Source organism: Embiotoca jacksoni, unplaced genomic scaffold (assembly GCF_022577435.1).
Source record: "Embiotoca jacksoni isolate LCO1_2020_lvr unplaced genomic scaffold, fEmbJac1.0.p SCAF_16, whole genome shotgun sequence".
Taxonomy (NCBI): domain Eukaryota; kingdom Metazoa; phylum Chordata; class Actinopteri; family Embiotocidae; genus Embiotoca; species Embiotoca jacksoni.
Window position 1 is genome coordinate 11,688,268 of NW_027185296.1, and position 14,752 is coordinate 11,703,019.

General features: G+C 39.3%; 2 protein-coding genes across 2 annotated transcripts; one reads left to right on the forward strand and one right to left on the reverse strand.

The window, feature by feature from the left end:
* Positions 1-923: 923 nt before the first annotated feature.
* On the forward strand, positions 924-2,225 carry LOC138198529 (protein SPO16 homolog). The gene is made up of 5 exons (XM_069149971.1): positions 924-1,033; positions 1,218-1,311; positions 1,558-1,729; positions 1,910-1,988; positions 2,061-2,225. Exons 1-5 carry the CDS (start codon positions 980-982, stop codon positions 2,166-2,168), a joined length of 507 nt encoding a protein of 168 aa, XP_069006072.1. The 5' UTR covers positions 924-979; the 3' UTR covers positions 2,169-2,225.
* A 170-nt stretch (positions 2,226-2,395) lies between these two features.
* On the reverse strand, positions 2,396-11,861 carry LOC138198530 (glomulin-like). Its single transcript, XM_069149972.1, has 18 exons — positions 11,807-11,861; positions 10,714-10,839; positions 7,038-7,148; positions 6,854-6,962; positions 5,876-6,125; positions 5,487-5,577; positions 5,217-5,383; positions 5,070-5,123; positions 4,959-4,989; positions 4,759-4,848; positions 4,143-4,184; positions 3,969-4,042; positions 3,489-3,573; positions 3,264-3,373; positions 2,985-3,048; positions 2,774-2,909; positions 2,574-2,668; positions 2,396-2,491 (listed from the first exon to the last, which is right to left on the reverse strand). The coding sequence occupies exons 1-18, from the start codon at positions 11,852-11,854 to the stop codon at positions 2,396-2,398; spliced, it is 1,779 nt and encodes a 592-aa protein (XP_069006073.1). The 5' UTR covers positions 11,855-11,861.
* Positions 11,862-14,752: the final 2,891 nt, after the last annotated feature.

Here is a 14,752-nt window from a genome sequence, read left to right on the forward strand (position 1 = left end):
AACCTGTCTACTTGGCAATTTTACACGTCCAGTAGTTCAAACTTGCTTAGCCTCCAGCAGAGAAGACAGTAACATGCCTCTCATCATGTGATGATTTTATATATAATAATATATCCGTCAGAGGGACCCAACCAGGACGTTTTTACTTTAATATTTTAACTATATTTTTCTGCTCTTACTGTAGTTTTGTACCCATTAAGGTTTTTCATGCTTGACATTTAATTTTTATGAGGCATTTTTACATTGCTGTATTAATACTTAAACTTAAGTGAAGTCTCTGTACTTCTTCCACCATTGTACTCACTTAGACCTGTGATTGCCCTTAAATGACAAGTTACCCTGTAAATGCCATGAAAAAGGTGCCGTCTTCTTTCACAGACGCAGAAGGGGAAGCACAGGTAGGCTATATTAACGATGGCTCAGTTTAATTAAGTCTCACAGTGAGTCAAAGAACTAGTATGTACAGAAGCACGACCTCCCCTAACTGGAAGCCATCATTTATGCTTTCTCTACTCTGACAAGGCAAAATGTCTCCTGTGAAAAAGGGATATTTCATCAAACAAAATACACGTTACAGTTGCTGTCAATCAGCAGTGATGGTGCACTTATTTCACAAAACACACACACACACACACACCTACCTATTATCTAAACAAGCCCACCTGTGCATTCAGAGATGTTATCTTAGTTGTAGGCTTTTATTTGGTTTTAATATTTTCAGCCACAAAAAAACAAACCTTTTATTCTAAAACAACGTGATAAAAGTGAGAACAAAGTGATATCACAGCGTCCTCTAGCGGCTTCCTGACGACATGTAAAAAAAATAAAAAAAATAATAAAAGAAAAGTCGCTCGTGCTGCATTCCGGATGCAAAGGCGGTTGACTCGTGCGACCTCAGCGGGGAACAGCTGACTCGACCTCCAACAGAACAGCTGTTTGTCAGTCAGAGTGAAGTTATCAGGACACTAGTCAGCAGGTGATGGCAGCGACTCCGCCGTGGAAAACGACAATTATAGTGAGCACATCGCTTCAGGTATTGTTAGGGGGTTTAATAACGTTCAAATATTTTGATAGCTGGTTTTTTTAATAACGTGAAGAATGTCAGTTTGCTAGCTATGTAGCTAACCCAACTACCACCAAAACAAACGCCCCCCCAAAAAAGGTGTTAAGCTAATAAGAAGAAGCTAAAGTTGATTTAATTATCTTTATTTCATCAGAACCATGATACTCACAGGATGCTCAACTCACAGCAGCACCGAATCAGATTTTCAGACAGTGTTGGGTCCGGAGCCTTTATTTTCCCTCTGTCAGGTAAAGCTGTTCTATTTTCTTCCTTTAATACCAACCCTATAGACATCACCTTTACACAAGTACTTCGAGAAGCTGCTGTTGAATCTTTAAATGTTCTCAAAAACACCAACTTTAAAAGTTCTTCACAAGCGTGTTTGTAATGGATGCTGTGGCCAAAGTCAGCCTCACACAAGTAAAGCCATTTTGTCTTTAGCTGAATATAATGTTCGCATTAATAACTTGGGACATTTGTAACTTATCGGCTAGGTACTGCATTTCTGTTGGTTGAGCCTCAAGACCTCCCAGAGCCTTTGGAGGAATCAGTGCTGATTGAGAAGATACAGAAATTTGTGCGAGTCCACCGGAACTGCTTTCTGCTCCTACATGCTCCCTTCAATGGGAAAAAGGAACTGGAAACACTGACTCTGATTCAGCACAGGTAGATAAATGGCTGGGTGTCATTTCTTTACAAAGTCACTCACTTCCCCAGGTGAACTGTAGGGGTGCAACCTCTAAGGTAACCATGTTTCTGGTCACATAGGCATCGCAGTTTTAAGATTTTATGTATTTGTCCAGTCCAACTTTCAAGAACGGAGGAAGTCACTTTTTTTTCTTTCAGACTCTTCGGCAGCAATCTCAGGATCCTGCCTGTACGAAACCACGCCGATGTTGTCAAAGGAATGCTGACCATTGCCAAGGTAAAGATAGAAACCAAAGTTATCTCGTCCGTTGTGATACAATGAATTAAACCAAGACTCATTTATCTGCAGGCCACCAGTAAGCCCCATGTAGACAGCATCCGGGACCGGATGTCTCGGGCTCGGGCTCACATTATTGAAAGCAGTCCAGTGTGGGAAATGCTAAGAGACATACTCTGAAGGTCAGCAGGGGATTCAACTTGTTTTATTTGATTTGATGCTGACGGATACAAGCCTCACGTGGTGAATACACAAAGGATTTGATTCAATTTACAGTTTGTTTCTGTTTTTCACAACAATTTTGGCATAGACAAAAGTCCTACTATTCAGTGCATGCTTTTCCTCAATTAGTCAAACAGATTTTTTTTTAAAAATTGTGTATTCAGGAAAGTTACCCAGTGACACAATCAGTTTAGTTTGGTCAGCTTCTCCTCTGTGATCTCTTCGATACGGACTATCAGACTCTCCATCAGGTCAAATGTTACCAATGCACTCTGCAACACCTGAGGGACACGGCAGTAGTCAGCTCATGATTCATACAGAGTTCAAAGCCAAAACAAAAATTAATTGGAAAAGTTTCTGTACCTGGTGCTGGATCTCTGGGGACATATTGGACACCTTCTCATGTTTTACTGTGAGGCTTTTGACCAATCTGGTGGATCTGGCAGCATCTCTTGCTTCTGGCGGACAATAAAGATAGATGATGTTATAAAATGAGACTATCGAACCTTTGTGAAAAATTATTTCAATGAAATTTGTTGCACGTATCAGCAGCTAGTTCCTACCTTTTGCCTTTAGCTTTTGATCCTCCTTCAGTGCTTTCAGTTCAGCGGAATAATATCCTCTTGATATGCTGATACACACACGCAGCATTTTGAGGTATTCGTCTTTGATTCTGCACAACTCTTCCCACACACCTTTCTGAAAGAAGGAAGAGTAGATCAGCAGCATGGTCTGGGCTGAATGGCAGACAAGTGATGAATTAGGCTGACCTACATTGTTCCTCAGTTCTTTGTCTCTGATGAGCACAAAGCGTAGGAGATTCAGACTCTCCATTATCCTGGATAAACAACAACAGAGCATTTCTTTCAACTCAATCTGGATGTATCTGTTTTGAATCTAAACAGGAGATCCAAATTGCAAGTAGCCTCAGAAGTCTGTAACTTAACTTAATTAATCAGAATGTTAATAAGGTACAGTGATAAAAAAAAAAAAAATGAATGGATCACATAAGCAGGCCTGTCTGTACGTTAAACTCTTGTTCTTATTACTCACTTGTCCATTCTGCTGAGCAGATCTGTTTCAGCACCTTGTGGCAAACATAGCACCAGTCCCACCAACGAGAGAAACTCCATTCCCAAGAACCATTCATTCGCATTTCCTGGCTAGAAAGGAGTAATCATGGATTTCATGTTAAGATAATATCATCACATCAAACTCAAATACAAAAAGCAAGAGCTTGTTGAATTCTTTATAAAACTATTAATGTAACTTTAGTACCTTCATGGAGAATTCTATTTGATTTCTGATGTTCTTAACTATAAAACTCTCTACTCCTGCATGGTTGCTTGTTTTTAACATGAACCTGCAAAAGAAGCATTATTAATTACCATTATACGGTTGGTCAGTAGAAGATAGAGCTGCAGCAAATACTATGAAAATACAGCAAGAAAAATAATATAGATGTGAATATTTATATAGATAAATGTCAAATAGACTGTCAGTGGTTTTGTATTAATGAAATGTTATTTTTAGATGGAAAGCAATAGTTATAAGTTGAAGTAGGAATAAATGTATTAGCCTATACACTGGATACATTCTAAAAAGAAACCACAAAGTGAAAGTGTTCAATAGGAAGCTGTAAAATAAAAAATAAAAAATGTTGCGCAACCATAACGGATAAGATGTGCATTCATTTTAAACCTGTAAAGTTTACAGTTAAATCTTGGTAACATTTCTTTTTTTGATGATCATTCTCACCTGAAGAATTTGTGCTTTGCTTGAGCGTCTAATTTATTGATGAACTGCTGGAAAACATGCAGTCCTGATTCTCTCTGCAGAAGCAGTGAAAGAAAATCCAACAAATTCATGCCTTTCACCGTTTCATGTACTTGTAGATTAAATTCCTCTAATCAAGCATAATTGTATACTCACCAAATGTTGCATCGGGCAGTCAATGAGAAGTTGCCTCAGGTTCTGTGGATTTCAGCACAGCACAACTCACTGTGGTGAAACACAGCCTCATACAGTAGTTGTTATTTGAATTTATTTTTTTTTTTTATTATTTTTTTTACAATAACTAGTCACAGCAGTGGCTGCTAAATATTTAAAGCTTTATATTTCATAATAAAAAAAACCCTCCTATTTCAAAAATGTTTAAATCTAATCCACAACCAATTTATCAAGTCAGAAGTCTCATCACCTCCTTCAGAGCCCTGTAGATCAACTGCTTATTTTGTGGTAAACGTTTTACAACACCTGTTTTTTTTCCTCTTGGAGGCAGCAGAAATAACAGGGTAAGTCCATTGACATCACTTTTTAACGTTTTGTACATCCGGCAGTTAGGGTGCAACAAAATCATTTGGACTATTGTTTTGGTGAATTTCAGACTGTTTTTAGAAATATCTGGCTCTTCTGCTGCTAAATCCTGCTCTATGATCAGCAGCTGCAGTGACTGACTGTGTCTGCCTGCCGCTTGGTGCGGTGCAGGTTGTGTTCAGTTGTTCAGTCGCCTGCTACAGCTGAAAAACATACGACATGCTTGTCTTACCTGTGGCACAGAACAGAAGCTCTTCACCTCCAGTAGACTCACTGGAAGGCTGTTGTCCGGCACACTCTCTAAGCTTTTTCCAAACAGTGCCTGAGTAAAAAAAAAAAAAAACACAATTACGCCCAAAACAAATCATTTCTGATTTCATGCTTGTGGATTGTAATGGCTGAGATTGTTCTGCATATTGACGGGGGCCTTACCAATCCTTTGAGCAAGTGGGATTCCTTTTTGCTATTAAAGTGGGAAAATGACAAGATGCTGTGAATAACGTTTAAAACAAAAACCATGTTGGTATTGTGTTGACACCTTACCTACTGAGCAGCTGATTGATGTATTCCATGTTGTGCTGAAGGACAAATACGGGACTGGAACGGCAGGAACGGTGCAATGTAAACGGTTTGCTATGTACGGCCATGTGAGTCAGTGAATATGTACCAGTTTGTAGATTTTCATCTCACCTGAATACTGCTGGAAAGCTGTCTATGGTTATGAGTTGGACGAACAGCAGATAGGCCAGACATGCCCTGGACTCCGTGAACTGACTGTTGTCCATCAGGGTGCTTTTACGCAGAGAGCTGAAGAACAGGAGCCTTGAAAGCGACTCTCTGATGGCAGGCAGAGTGACCTGCAGTGCACACACGTGACTTTGTGGACTACAGTTTTTTTTCCACGATCCACTTTTCTTTATTAAAAAAAAAAAGTGGTTGAAATGAAGACTTTGTTCTTACCATTATCTCTACTGCAAAGAGCCACAATGCTGATTTTCTGTCTCGGTTCAGTTCAGCTTCGAGCAACGGCTCTCTCAAGCTCCTCATGCAGCTAAATGGAGAAAAGAATCACGGCTATTTTATTGTTATAAAACCATTATAACCACAAAACCAAGACAAAAGGTCTAATTTGAATTAATTTAATATTTGAGAGTATAACAAGACTTTATTGAATGGTCAAAATACTTTTACTAAAAAAGAAAGAGTACATTTAAATTACGGAAAGGGAAAATTTGAAGTGTCAATGAACCCTAAAGATCTGTAAAGAGAGTCGATCTGTTTGTATTCATCATTAGTAGCGTCCAGTTACTCCACACTGAACACAACCAAACGTGGAGACAGAAACCTACAACTTCAGAAGCTCGGTCTTCAGCTCCTCATCCTCGGCGGTGGGAACGCAGTTTCCATCTTTCCTCTTCACCTCCTCGACAAAAGGCTTCGTGAACGCAGCCAATGCAGTGCAGCAGCGAGACAGACCGTAGGCATCGGCCTCCTCCTGCTGATGGGTGTAAGGCACCGGCAGCCGGGACAGCTGCTCCTGCAGGGCCGACAGAGCCAAACCCACTCCTGCTGCCTTCCTCTCATCCAGCCGGAAAAGGACTTTTCAAAGAAAGGAAACATTTATGTCAGTTAACATAAATGAACAGCAGGGGGAGCCAAATACTTTATTTATTTATTTTTTTTTTTCCCCCAAGAACTGCATTTTCTTGATCACGAAGTAAACCAGCTGTACTTGCACTATATGATGCAGTCTAATACAGCAACTCCGGAATACCTCCTACACTCATTAATGTGTTTGTGTTTGCTGAAACCTTTTTAGTGTGGTGTTGATTCAACGTATTTTGTAGACTGTAGTTTGTGAGGCTTTTGAGTGGAATTGCATTTTACCTTTTAGTTTGTCCACTGTATTTGTATCTTTTATATTATTTATAGCAGAAACACCTCACAAGCCAATTAACTTCCACACATCCATTTAGCTGCATGACGGATTTTTATGGATGTACAACATACTTGACTTAAAACGAACTAGAAAAGTAAAAATATGAAAGAATAAAGTATACTTTAAAGATAATGTTAGCATTCATAGTTTAAAGAATTTGCATTATACTTAACAAGACTTGCCTTGATATAGTTTATTATATGTCCTCTTTCTCAGGAATCACAAGTATGATGAGTGTGATACTTTGAGCAAATGTAACAATTAACTTTGCAACAGGATATCATTAGAGAAGCTTACCCATTTTTATACAATATGCAAGGGCTTTAGATGTTATAGAAAGTGTTGATCACATGTGGGTAGGTTATCATTGCATGAAGAGTTGAGTCACCTGTTAGTAGATGTGGGACCAGGGCTAATACAGTCTCAGAAATGGCACCTGGATCAGTGCCGTCAATTATCTCAAGCAAGATGTGCAGGAGGTCATTAGGTCTGCAGGTCTGGACAACATAACAGACATTTTAAGACAAGAAGCATGTCTCATTATAGGGATGGAATAAACTGTCTGTACCTACATTGGTCAGATGTGTGATGACAGCCTGGCAGGGATCAAGAATCCTTTCTTTTTTAACTACTTCAGTCACAAGAGGAGTCAGGAGAACACAACCCATAGACGACACCATCCCCTAAGTGGAAGAGAAAATAATCAATATGTATCCTCAGTAATCATAAAACGACCGTGTTGGTGTGGCCGGGCCTTCCTCTCTAATTTGCATGCAGCACTGCATAAACAGCTGCGTGCGACAAGAAGTGCAGTTTCACACTTGCTTTGCGTCAAACACACAACCAACAAGTGTAATCCACCAGACTGAAGAAACAAAAAGTGATTAAGAGTGTCAGGACGGGCAGGTTGGGTCTCTCCGAAACCTGCAGAGGTCCACAATCAGTGGAGCTGAACACCAAACGCTTCATCAGCATGCTCGCTAGATCCCATCCCAACTAAACTTTTTAAGGAAGTCTTCCCTTTAATTAATACTTCCATATTAGATCAGATCAACCTATCTATTGTAACTGGCTATGTACCGCAGGCTTTTAAAGTGGCTGTAATTAATCCTTTACTTAAAAAGCCGACTCTTGAGCCAGCTGTTTTAGGAAACTACAGACCAATTTCCAACCTGACGTTTATTTCTAAAATCCTTGAAAAAGTTGTTGCAAATCAACTTTGTGATCATTTACAAAGGAATGATCTGTTTGAAGATTTTCAGTCAGGCTTTAGAGCTCATCATAGCACAGAAACAGCACTGGTGAAAGTTACTAACGACCTTTTGTTAGCCTCGGATAATGGACTCGTCTCTGTACTTGTTCTTCTGGACCTCAGTGCTGCTTTTGATACGATTGATTATACGATCTTATTACAGAGATTAGAAGACGTTACGAGGATTAAAGGAACTGCATTAAACTGGTTAAAATTCTACTTATCAGATAGATTCCAGTTTGTCCATGTCAACAATGAGTCTTCCAGACAAACAAGAGTTAGTTATGGAGTTCCACAAGGCTCAGTGTTAGGCCCAATACTTTTCACGTCGTACATGCTTCCATTAGGAGATGTCATCAGGAAGCACTGCATCAACTTCCATTGTTATGCAGATGACACTCAGCTATATCTTTCTATAAAACCAGATGAAACTAATCAGTTAGTAAAACTTGAAGCCTGTCTAAAAGACATAAAGGCCTGGATGACCAAAAACTTCCTGCTTCTAAATTCAGACAAAACAGAAGTTATTGTACTTGGTCCTAAACACCTCAGAAACTCTTTCTGTAATCACTTAGTTACTCTAGATGACGTTGTCTTGGCCTCCAGCAAAACTGTGAGGAACCTTGGAGTCATATTTGATGAGGATTTGTCCTTTAGACACCATATAAAGCAAATCTCCAGAACTGCCTTCTTTCATCTACGTAATATTAATAAAATCAGGAAAATCCTTCCTCAGCGTGATGCAGAAAAATGTATTTATGCATTTGTTACTTCTAGGCTAGATTATTGTAATTCTTTGCTGTTAGGATGTCCAAATTACTCATTAAAAACCTGCAGCTGATCCAAAATGCTGCAGCAAGAGTACTGACGGGATTTAGCAAGAGAGATCATATTTCTCCAGTTTTAGCTTCTCTTCACTGGCTTCCTGTGAAATCAAGAATAGAATTTAAAATTCTCTTGATGACTTACAAAGCTCTACATGACCAGGCTCCATCATATCTTAGAGATCTTATAGAACCATATAATCCTGGCAGAGCACTTTGCTCTCAGTACGCTGGTCTGCTTGTGGTTCCTAGAGTTTCCAGAAGTAGAATGGGAGCCAGAGCCTTCAGTTTTCAGGCTCCTCTCCTGTGGAACCAACCAGCTCCCAGTTTGTGTTCGAGGAGCAGAAACCCTCTCTAGCTTTAAGATTAGACTCAAAACGTTCCTTTTTGATAAAGCCTATAGTTAGGGCTGGCTCAGGTAGACCTGAACCAACCCTTTGTTATGCTGTTATAGGACGAGGCTGCTGGGGGACCTTGTTACATGCTGAGCTTCTTTTCTTTCCTCCTACTCTTTAACTGACTCATACCTCACCATCCTTTTCTCTCCCATACCTTCTTCTTATTATCTGTTGTCTCCATTCAGTTCCCTCGCTCGCGTAGTTTCTGTTCTTTCTTTTGCAGATGTCCCGTCATGGAGCTGCATGTCTCTGCTCTGCACTTGTCGTCTCCACCAACAGTTCTTCTCTTCTATCTCTATGCTGTCCTTTTCTCTCTCTGCTCTCCTCTCACCCCAACTGGTCGAGGCAGATAGCCGTCCACCTCTGATCCTGGTTCTGTAGGAGGTTTCTTCCTGTCAAGAGGGAGTTTTTCTTCCCTCTGTTGGAGGTTTTTCTCCCTTAAAGAGGAGTTTTTCCCTCCTAGCTTATGTGGGAATTGTTGAATTGTTGGTTTCTCTGTATAATATTGTAAAGTCTTGCTGTAAGGACTTTAAGGTGTTAAGTGCCATGAAATAACCTATGTTGTGATTTGGCGCTATATAAATAAAGTTGAATTGAATTAATGTATATCTGAGAGGGAGCTCTGAATATAGATGTTGGATGGCTCAGGTCAAGACAAGTTGCCATCCCACACCGATGTCTGATAGTAGTTTACTACCATGACTTGCTGTCGTGGGTAACACTTAGATCATGTTCAGTTGCCTGGAAAGAATTATGTAATTTGGATGCAAATTTGAGGGTAAATATTAGTTTGAAAGGAAATCAAGCCCAAGTAATATTCATTCATCAAACATTTATTATTGGTTAAAAAAAATAAAATAAAAAAAAAATAAAATAAAAATAAAAAAAAATCTGTATGTTGAATTGTATACTTCCCTGAAGACCTTTTCGTGTTCTTGCACATTCAGCTGACCTGCTGAGCAATATGTTTGACTCCATTTTTCTCTATAATGAGAACTAAGTTCGTTTTTTCAAGTCTGAGGAAGTTTGTCTTATACTGACAACATAATGAACATGTCAGCAGTTTTTATAGGTAAATAGTTCTTGTAAGATGCCTCTTTCATTGAAAATGACTGTCTGTAAAACATTGAGGAGTCTGTCAAAAGAGTATATCTTTTCAATAGAACTGAGTAATTTGTTGTAATTTGCATTTCCTTCACTATAAATACATCATGAAGAAATTGCGTTGCCCTGCACAACTTGTATCTCGCTCCATTTCTAAGTCTACTCTCTGATGTCCATGTTGAAAGCCGGAGATTTTCTCATTTGATAATCAATCATTTGAACCCCTCGAGATTGTTTTTTCGCCTCAGAAAGAGGAAGGATGTAGGAGATGATTCGTGCTTCTAAAAGTCAGCTTTACGCACAACTGCATGAAGCGTGGAGAGATTGGGACAGCCAAGGGCACTTAGAGGAGCGCCGTATTGAGGAGGGTTTATCAGTGGAGCGAGAAATCTGACTGAATATCTGCTTGTTTTTCCCCTCCACACCTTCAGGTCAGGACCACACCGAGGAGTGACTGCATCTTAGTGTTTAGCATAGTTGTGTAGCAGGGAAGTGGCTGCCGCTGTTCGCTTCAGTAGGTACGTGGCTGTTGTGGACACGCTTTCAGTGCCGTAGGACAGATCAACACTGTCGATCTACTGTTACCTCTGTGAGGCGTGACTACTGCAGTGCTAGTGAGGATGGAGACGGTCTCGTGCTCTCAGTTGTGTTGGCGGTGGAACAGAAATACCTGGTTTTTCTCATCCTGGATGAATTTCAGGAGTTGTTCACTGTCACCCTCATCGAGACAGGCAGATCCCAAAATCATGAACTGCTGGTAGTCCTCAGGCTTCAGTTCTTCTGCTGGAATATTTCGCTAAATACAGGAATGGAAGATTATCACGTATCTTTTACTGTGTCTGATAAACAGTATTAATTAAGCTGGGTTTATGTTAGAAACAGGAATATAAATTGACTTATAACACCTCTCTGTTCTCACTAGATGTCAGCATGTTCTCTGTATATTCTCAGAATAGAACATGAGAAACAATTCTTTCTTTTTTTTTTAAATAGACTTTTTCCTGACATTTTCATTTTGTATTATTCTTAAAGGTCATGGTAGTGAGTGAGGAAGATGGCATTAGATACCAGTATGCCAGTCCTGTGCTGTGCTCCAGATGGCGTACTTGTGTACTAACGCTCACTATTTTGAGTGCATCAGTTCGTTCATACTGTCATGTACAGAAACATGCAGTGTACTATAAGTACCAGGATGATGCCCATGGTCCAAAAAAAGAGGTGTGACACCCTAAACCGTGCCATCTTGGCTACTTAGAGAAAGGGGCGGAGCTAAGCATTTTCAAACTAAGCCCTCTGAGGAAGCTGCAGCTGTTCCTGAACACCACATAAAAGTGTTTTCTTTTTCACGACTGCTGCTGGACCGAAGAATCAGTGTTCATCGAGTGTGTTAAACAGAGGTCACAAAAACGCGTTGATTTCTGGGTAAAGTAATTAAAGCTGCAGATATTTTGGCTGGTGATGCATTCACATGCTGAGGTTATTTCCGGTCAGTGCAGAACAGCAGCGTGCGATTTGAAACAACACTAAATTCCTGCACTACACAAGTAAGAGTCCTAATGTATGAGAGCACTATTTATTAGTGTACTACCGGAAGTATGTCATTTGGAACACACGTGTGCGTTGATGCTAGCAACTCATTATTTGTTTGATTTCATACTTCACCCATCAAAGGTTCCTCTCACGTGATGCTCATACCCCCCACAGTATCACTGGGATAAGTGAGTCTGTGTACTGTGTAAAGGAATAGAATATTGTTTACTCACCCATCTCTGGATTATGTCATCCACCCCATCTTCATTCACCATCAGCATCTCCTCAGCCCTCACAGACAAGCCTATTATCAATGTCTGCTCCTTTTTTTCAGCTCACCATAAAAGACTCCAGGGCAAGCTATGAAGAACCGATGTCAAAGTAGCCAAATGTGTCACTCTCCTGACGTCTCGAGGGAAAGAGATTCGGTCTGTGAGGAGCCCGGACATAAACCTCTTATTTTCCTTTGTGCTCGACATGTAATAGGATTAAACCAGAGCGGTTCTGTGTGGTCACAGGAAATGTGGAAGTGTCTGGAAGGTTCCAGTCGAGTAACGCTCTCAGTCATGTACAATAAAATAGTGCAGAAGTTGTCATTATTTGCAAAAATTCCCAATAAAGACATTAGATCTTTCTCATCACCAACCCCACGGTGAATAGTTTGTATTAAAGTGACGGTTTATGCTCATCGTCTTCTCAATGAAGTGCTCACCTACTAAGATTTAACAGTAGGTAACTTTGGCTCAGTGGATAGTCTGTCTGCTTATATTATGAGCTCGACCTAAAATGTTGTTTACAAGAAATCCAACATTCTTACTGAACTATTCTTACATTGTGTTCAGCTATCAGGGATGTTTCTTGTAATACTTTATTAATATCACTCATAACTGTGCGAAAGTACATCCTCCACAGTGATTTGGCTAAAGCTTTTGATTTATTTTGTAGGTGTCCATAGCTGCTACCCTTGTTTGCATTACAGTGGTATGATTTCGGAAAAGGCTCACAACAATGTGATTTGTATCTAATTTGTAGTTATTAAAAACAAAATTAAACCACTGCTGGTTTGTGAAACTGTGAATTTACTTTAAAGAGAGAATGTGAGACTAATTTGACAGTATATTAGATAAATAAATCTACCTGTGACTGATTACTCAATACGTTTCTATATGATTAAAAGGAAGAGCCGGTTGTACACAGAGCCAGAGGGATTAAGAATGCCTTCCCATCATTGCTTAATGACAACATACTGCTCCTCTGTGTAAACACAAAGGCCTCTCAAAGGCTTGTTACCCCCCCCCTCCCCCAGCATTCATGTGTAATATAATAGAAGTACAATCACTGACTTCCTGCTTGGGCTTGACAGCTTCAGCAAAGGAGCAGCTCAAGTCCTGATTTTAGATGAATAGGTGGAGACGCGTGTTTGAGCGGTCGGATTTAGCCGACATCTGCCGCTCAGGTTTGCTCTCTCTATTGCCGTGTGATGAAAGCCTCGGATAAAAGGCACAAAGCAAATACACACAGACGACTGCTCGCTCCTGGTTCGTCCCTGATTTTGTTGTTCTTAATTGCTGGCTGATGAGGTTTTGTTTTGACAGTGCTGCAGGGTGCAGGAAATATTAAAGTAAATAACATGGAGGAAGATGATCTGTATGTGTTTATAATATTAAAGTCTTTATTTTAGGGCCACACTATTTATTGCATCAGATCAAATTCATTATTTGTTATTTTATTGTGATGTAATAAAATTTTGTTCATTGAACCAATTGCTATTTCCTGGAATGAATTTTCCCTCTTAACTACTTTGCTCTCTTTTTTTTTTTTTTTTTTACTTGGCATTTAAATCATCGCCGTGGCCTAAAATAAATTGCTGTTACCGAAATGAAATTTCTGCTAGTTTTGCCCCAATGCTTACAAAACACTGAAAATGTATATTAGGTCAAAATTTGTTCGGCTTTACATGAAAATTCACTGGTCCACATTTTTGAACGTGTTGGCTCTTTGAGTCACAGATTTGTTTTTCAGTGCAGTCAAAGCAGTGATTATTTCTCAACTCAAGAGGGAGCTGTCTGTCTGGGGGGGGGCTGCAGTCCGTACTGACTGCAGGATTAATTGTGGATTAATGGATCCATTCAGACAGACTGGTGTTCAGATTTTATAGGCAAGTAAAATAATAAATAATTAAATGTAAATATATCCCTCATGACTGAATTAAAAAAATAATAATTATGTTAGGGTTTAATGTATTAAGAATGTAACACTCAAAACACATTACAGTATTAACTAACTGAGATGTTTCTTAATCTTGATTTGTTGCATAGAGGTAAAGTATATGATATCACCACCCGCTCGCCCCCCACCACCACCACCACCATTCATAAGAAATGCACAGAACAACAACAACAACAAAAATCACAATTTATATTGTTCAAATTGTACAACACTGTATATTGTTGTACTGTTGTGTGTCTGTTTCCCAGTGTCAGCTTGAAAAGCTGACCAGTGACTTTCAATTAATTCAGTTGGAGCAAAAAGTATATTTCCCACAGAAATATTGTGGATTAGAAGTATTAAGTAATATCAAATAGAAATAGTACAAAAACCTCCAAATTCTATAAGGACAGTATTTGAATAAATGAGTTACACTGAACATCCGAATATAAAAGAGGACAGAAGGAATATTAGAATACAGAAGAGTGTATTTGTTGGCTTTGTTCCACAGATTGATTTCTTGGCTTGTTTTGTCAGAACCTTTTGTGATATTTTATGTTAGTTTAAATTCAGGAATTTAATCTCACTTTATAGAAGGAATTTTAAACAGTTTCCTGACATTTTATAGACCAAACTACAAATTATTTATTGAAAAAAATAGTGTCCACAGTGTTATTGCATTGTCATTGTGCCCAGAGATATAATATTAATATTGCCCAATCTGCAGCTTTACACCTGTAATATGTATTTGAGTAACAAGTGAATTTATTGGTATGCCACCACCAAAGTATCCATTTTCATGATTGAATATCCTGAGCATCATTAGATCAGGTGGCAATACTGTATGACAGTGTGTGTACTGTCTAGGCATGTGGGTAGCGGTTGGCAGTGTTCACAGGCATATCTCAGGTCACTGATATCACATATCCATTTATATTTAATTCGCTGGACTACAACAACACAGTTGTGAA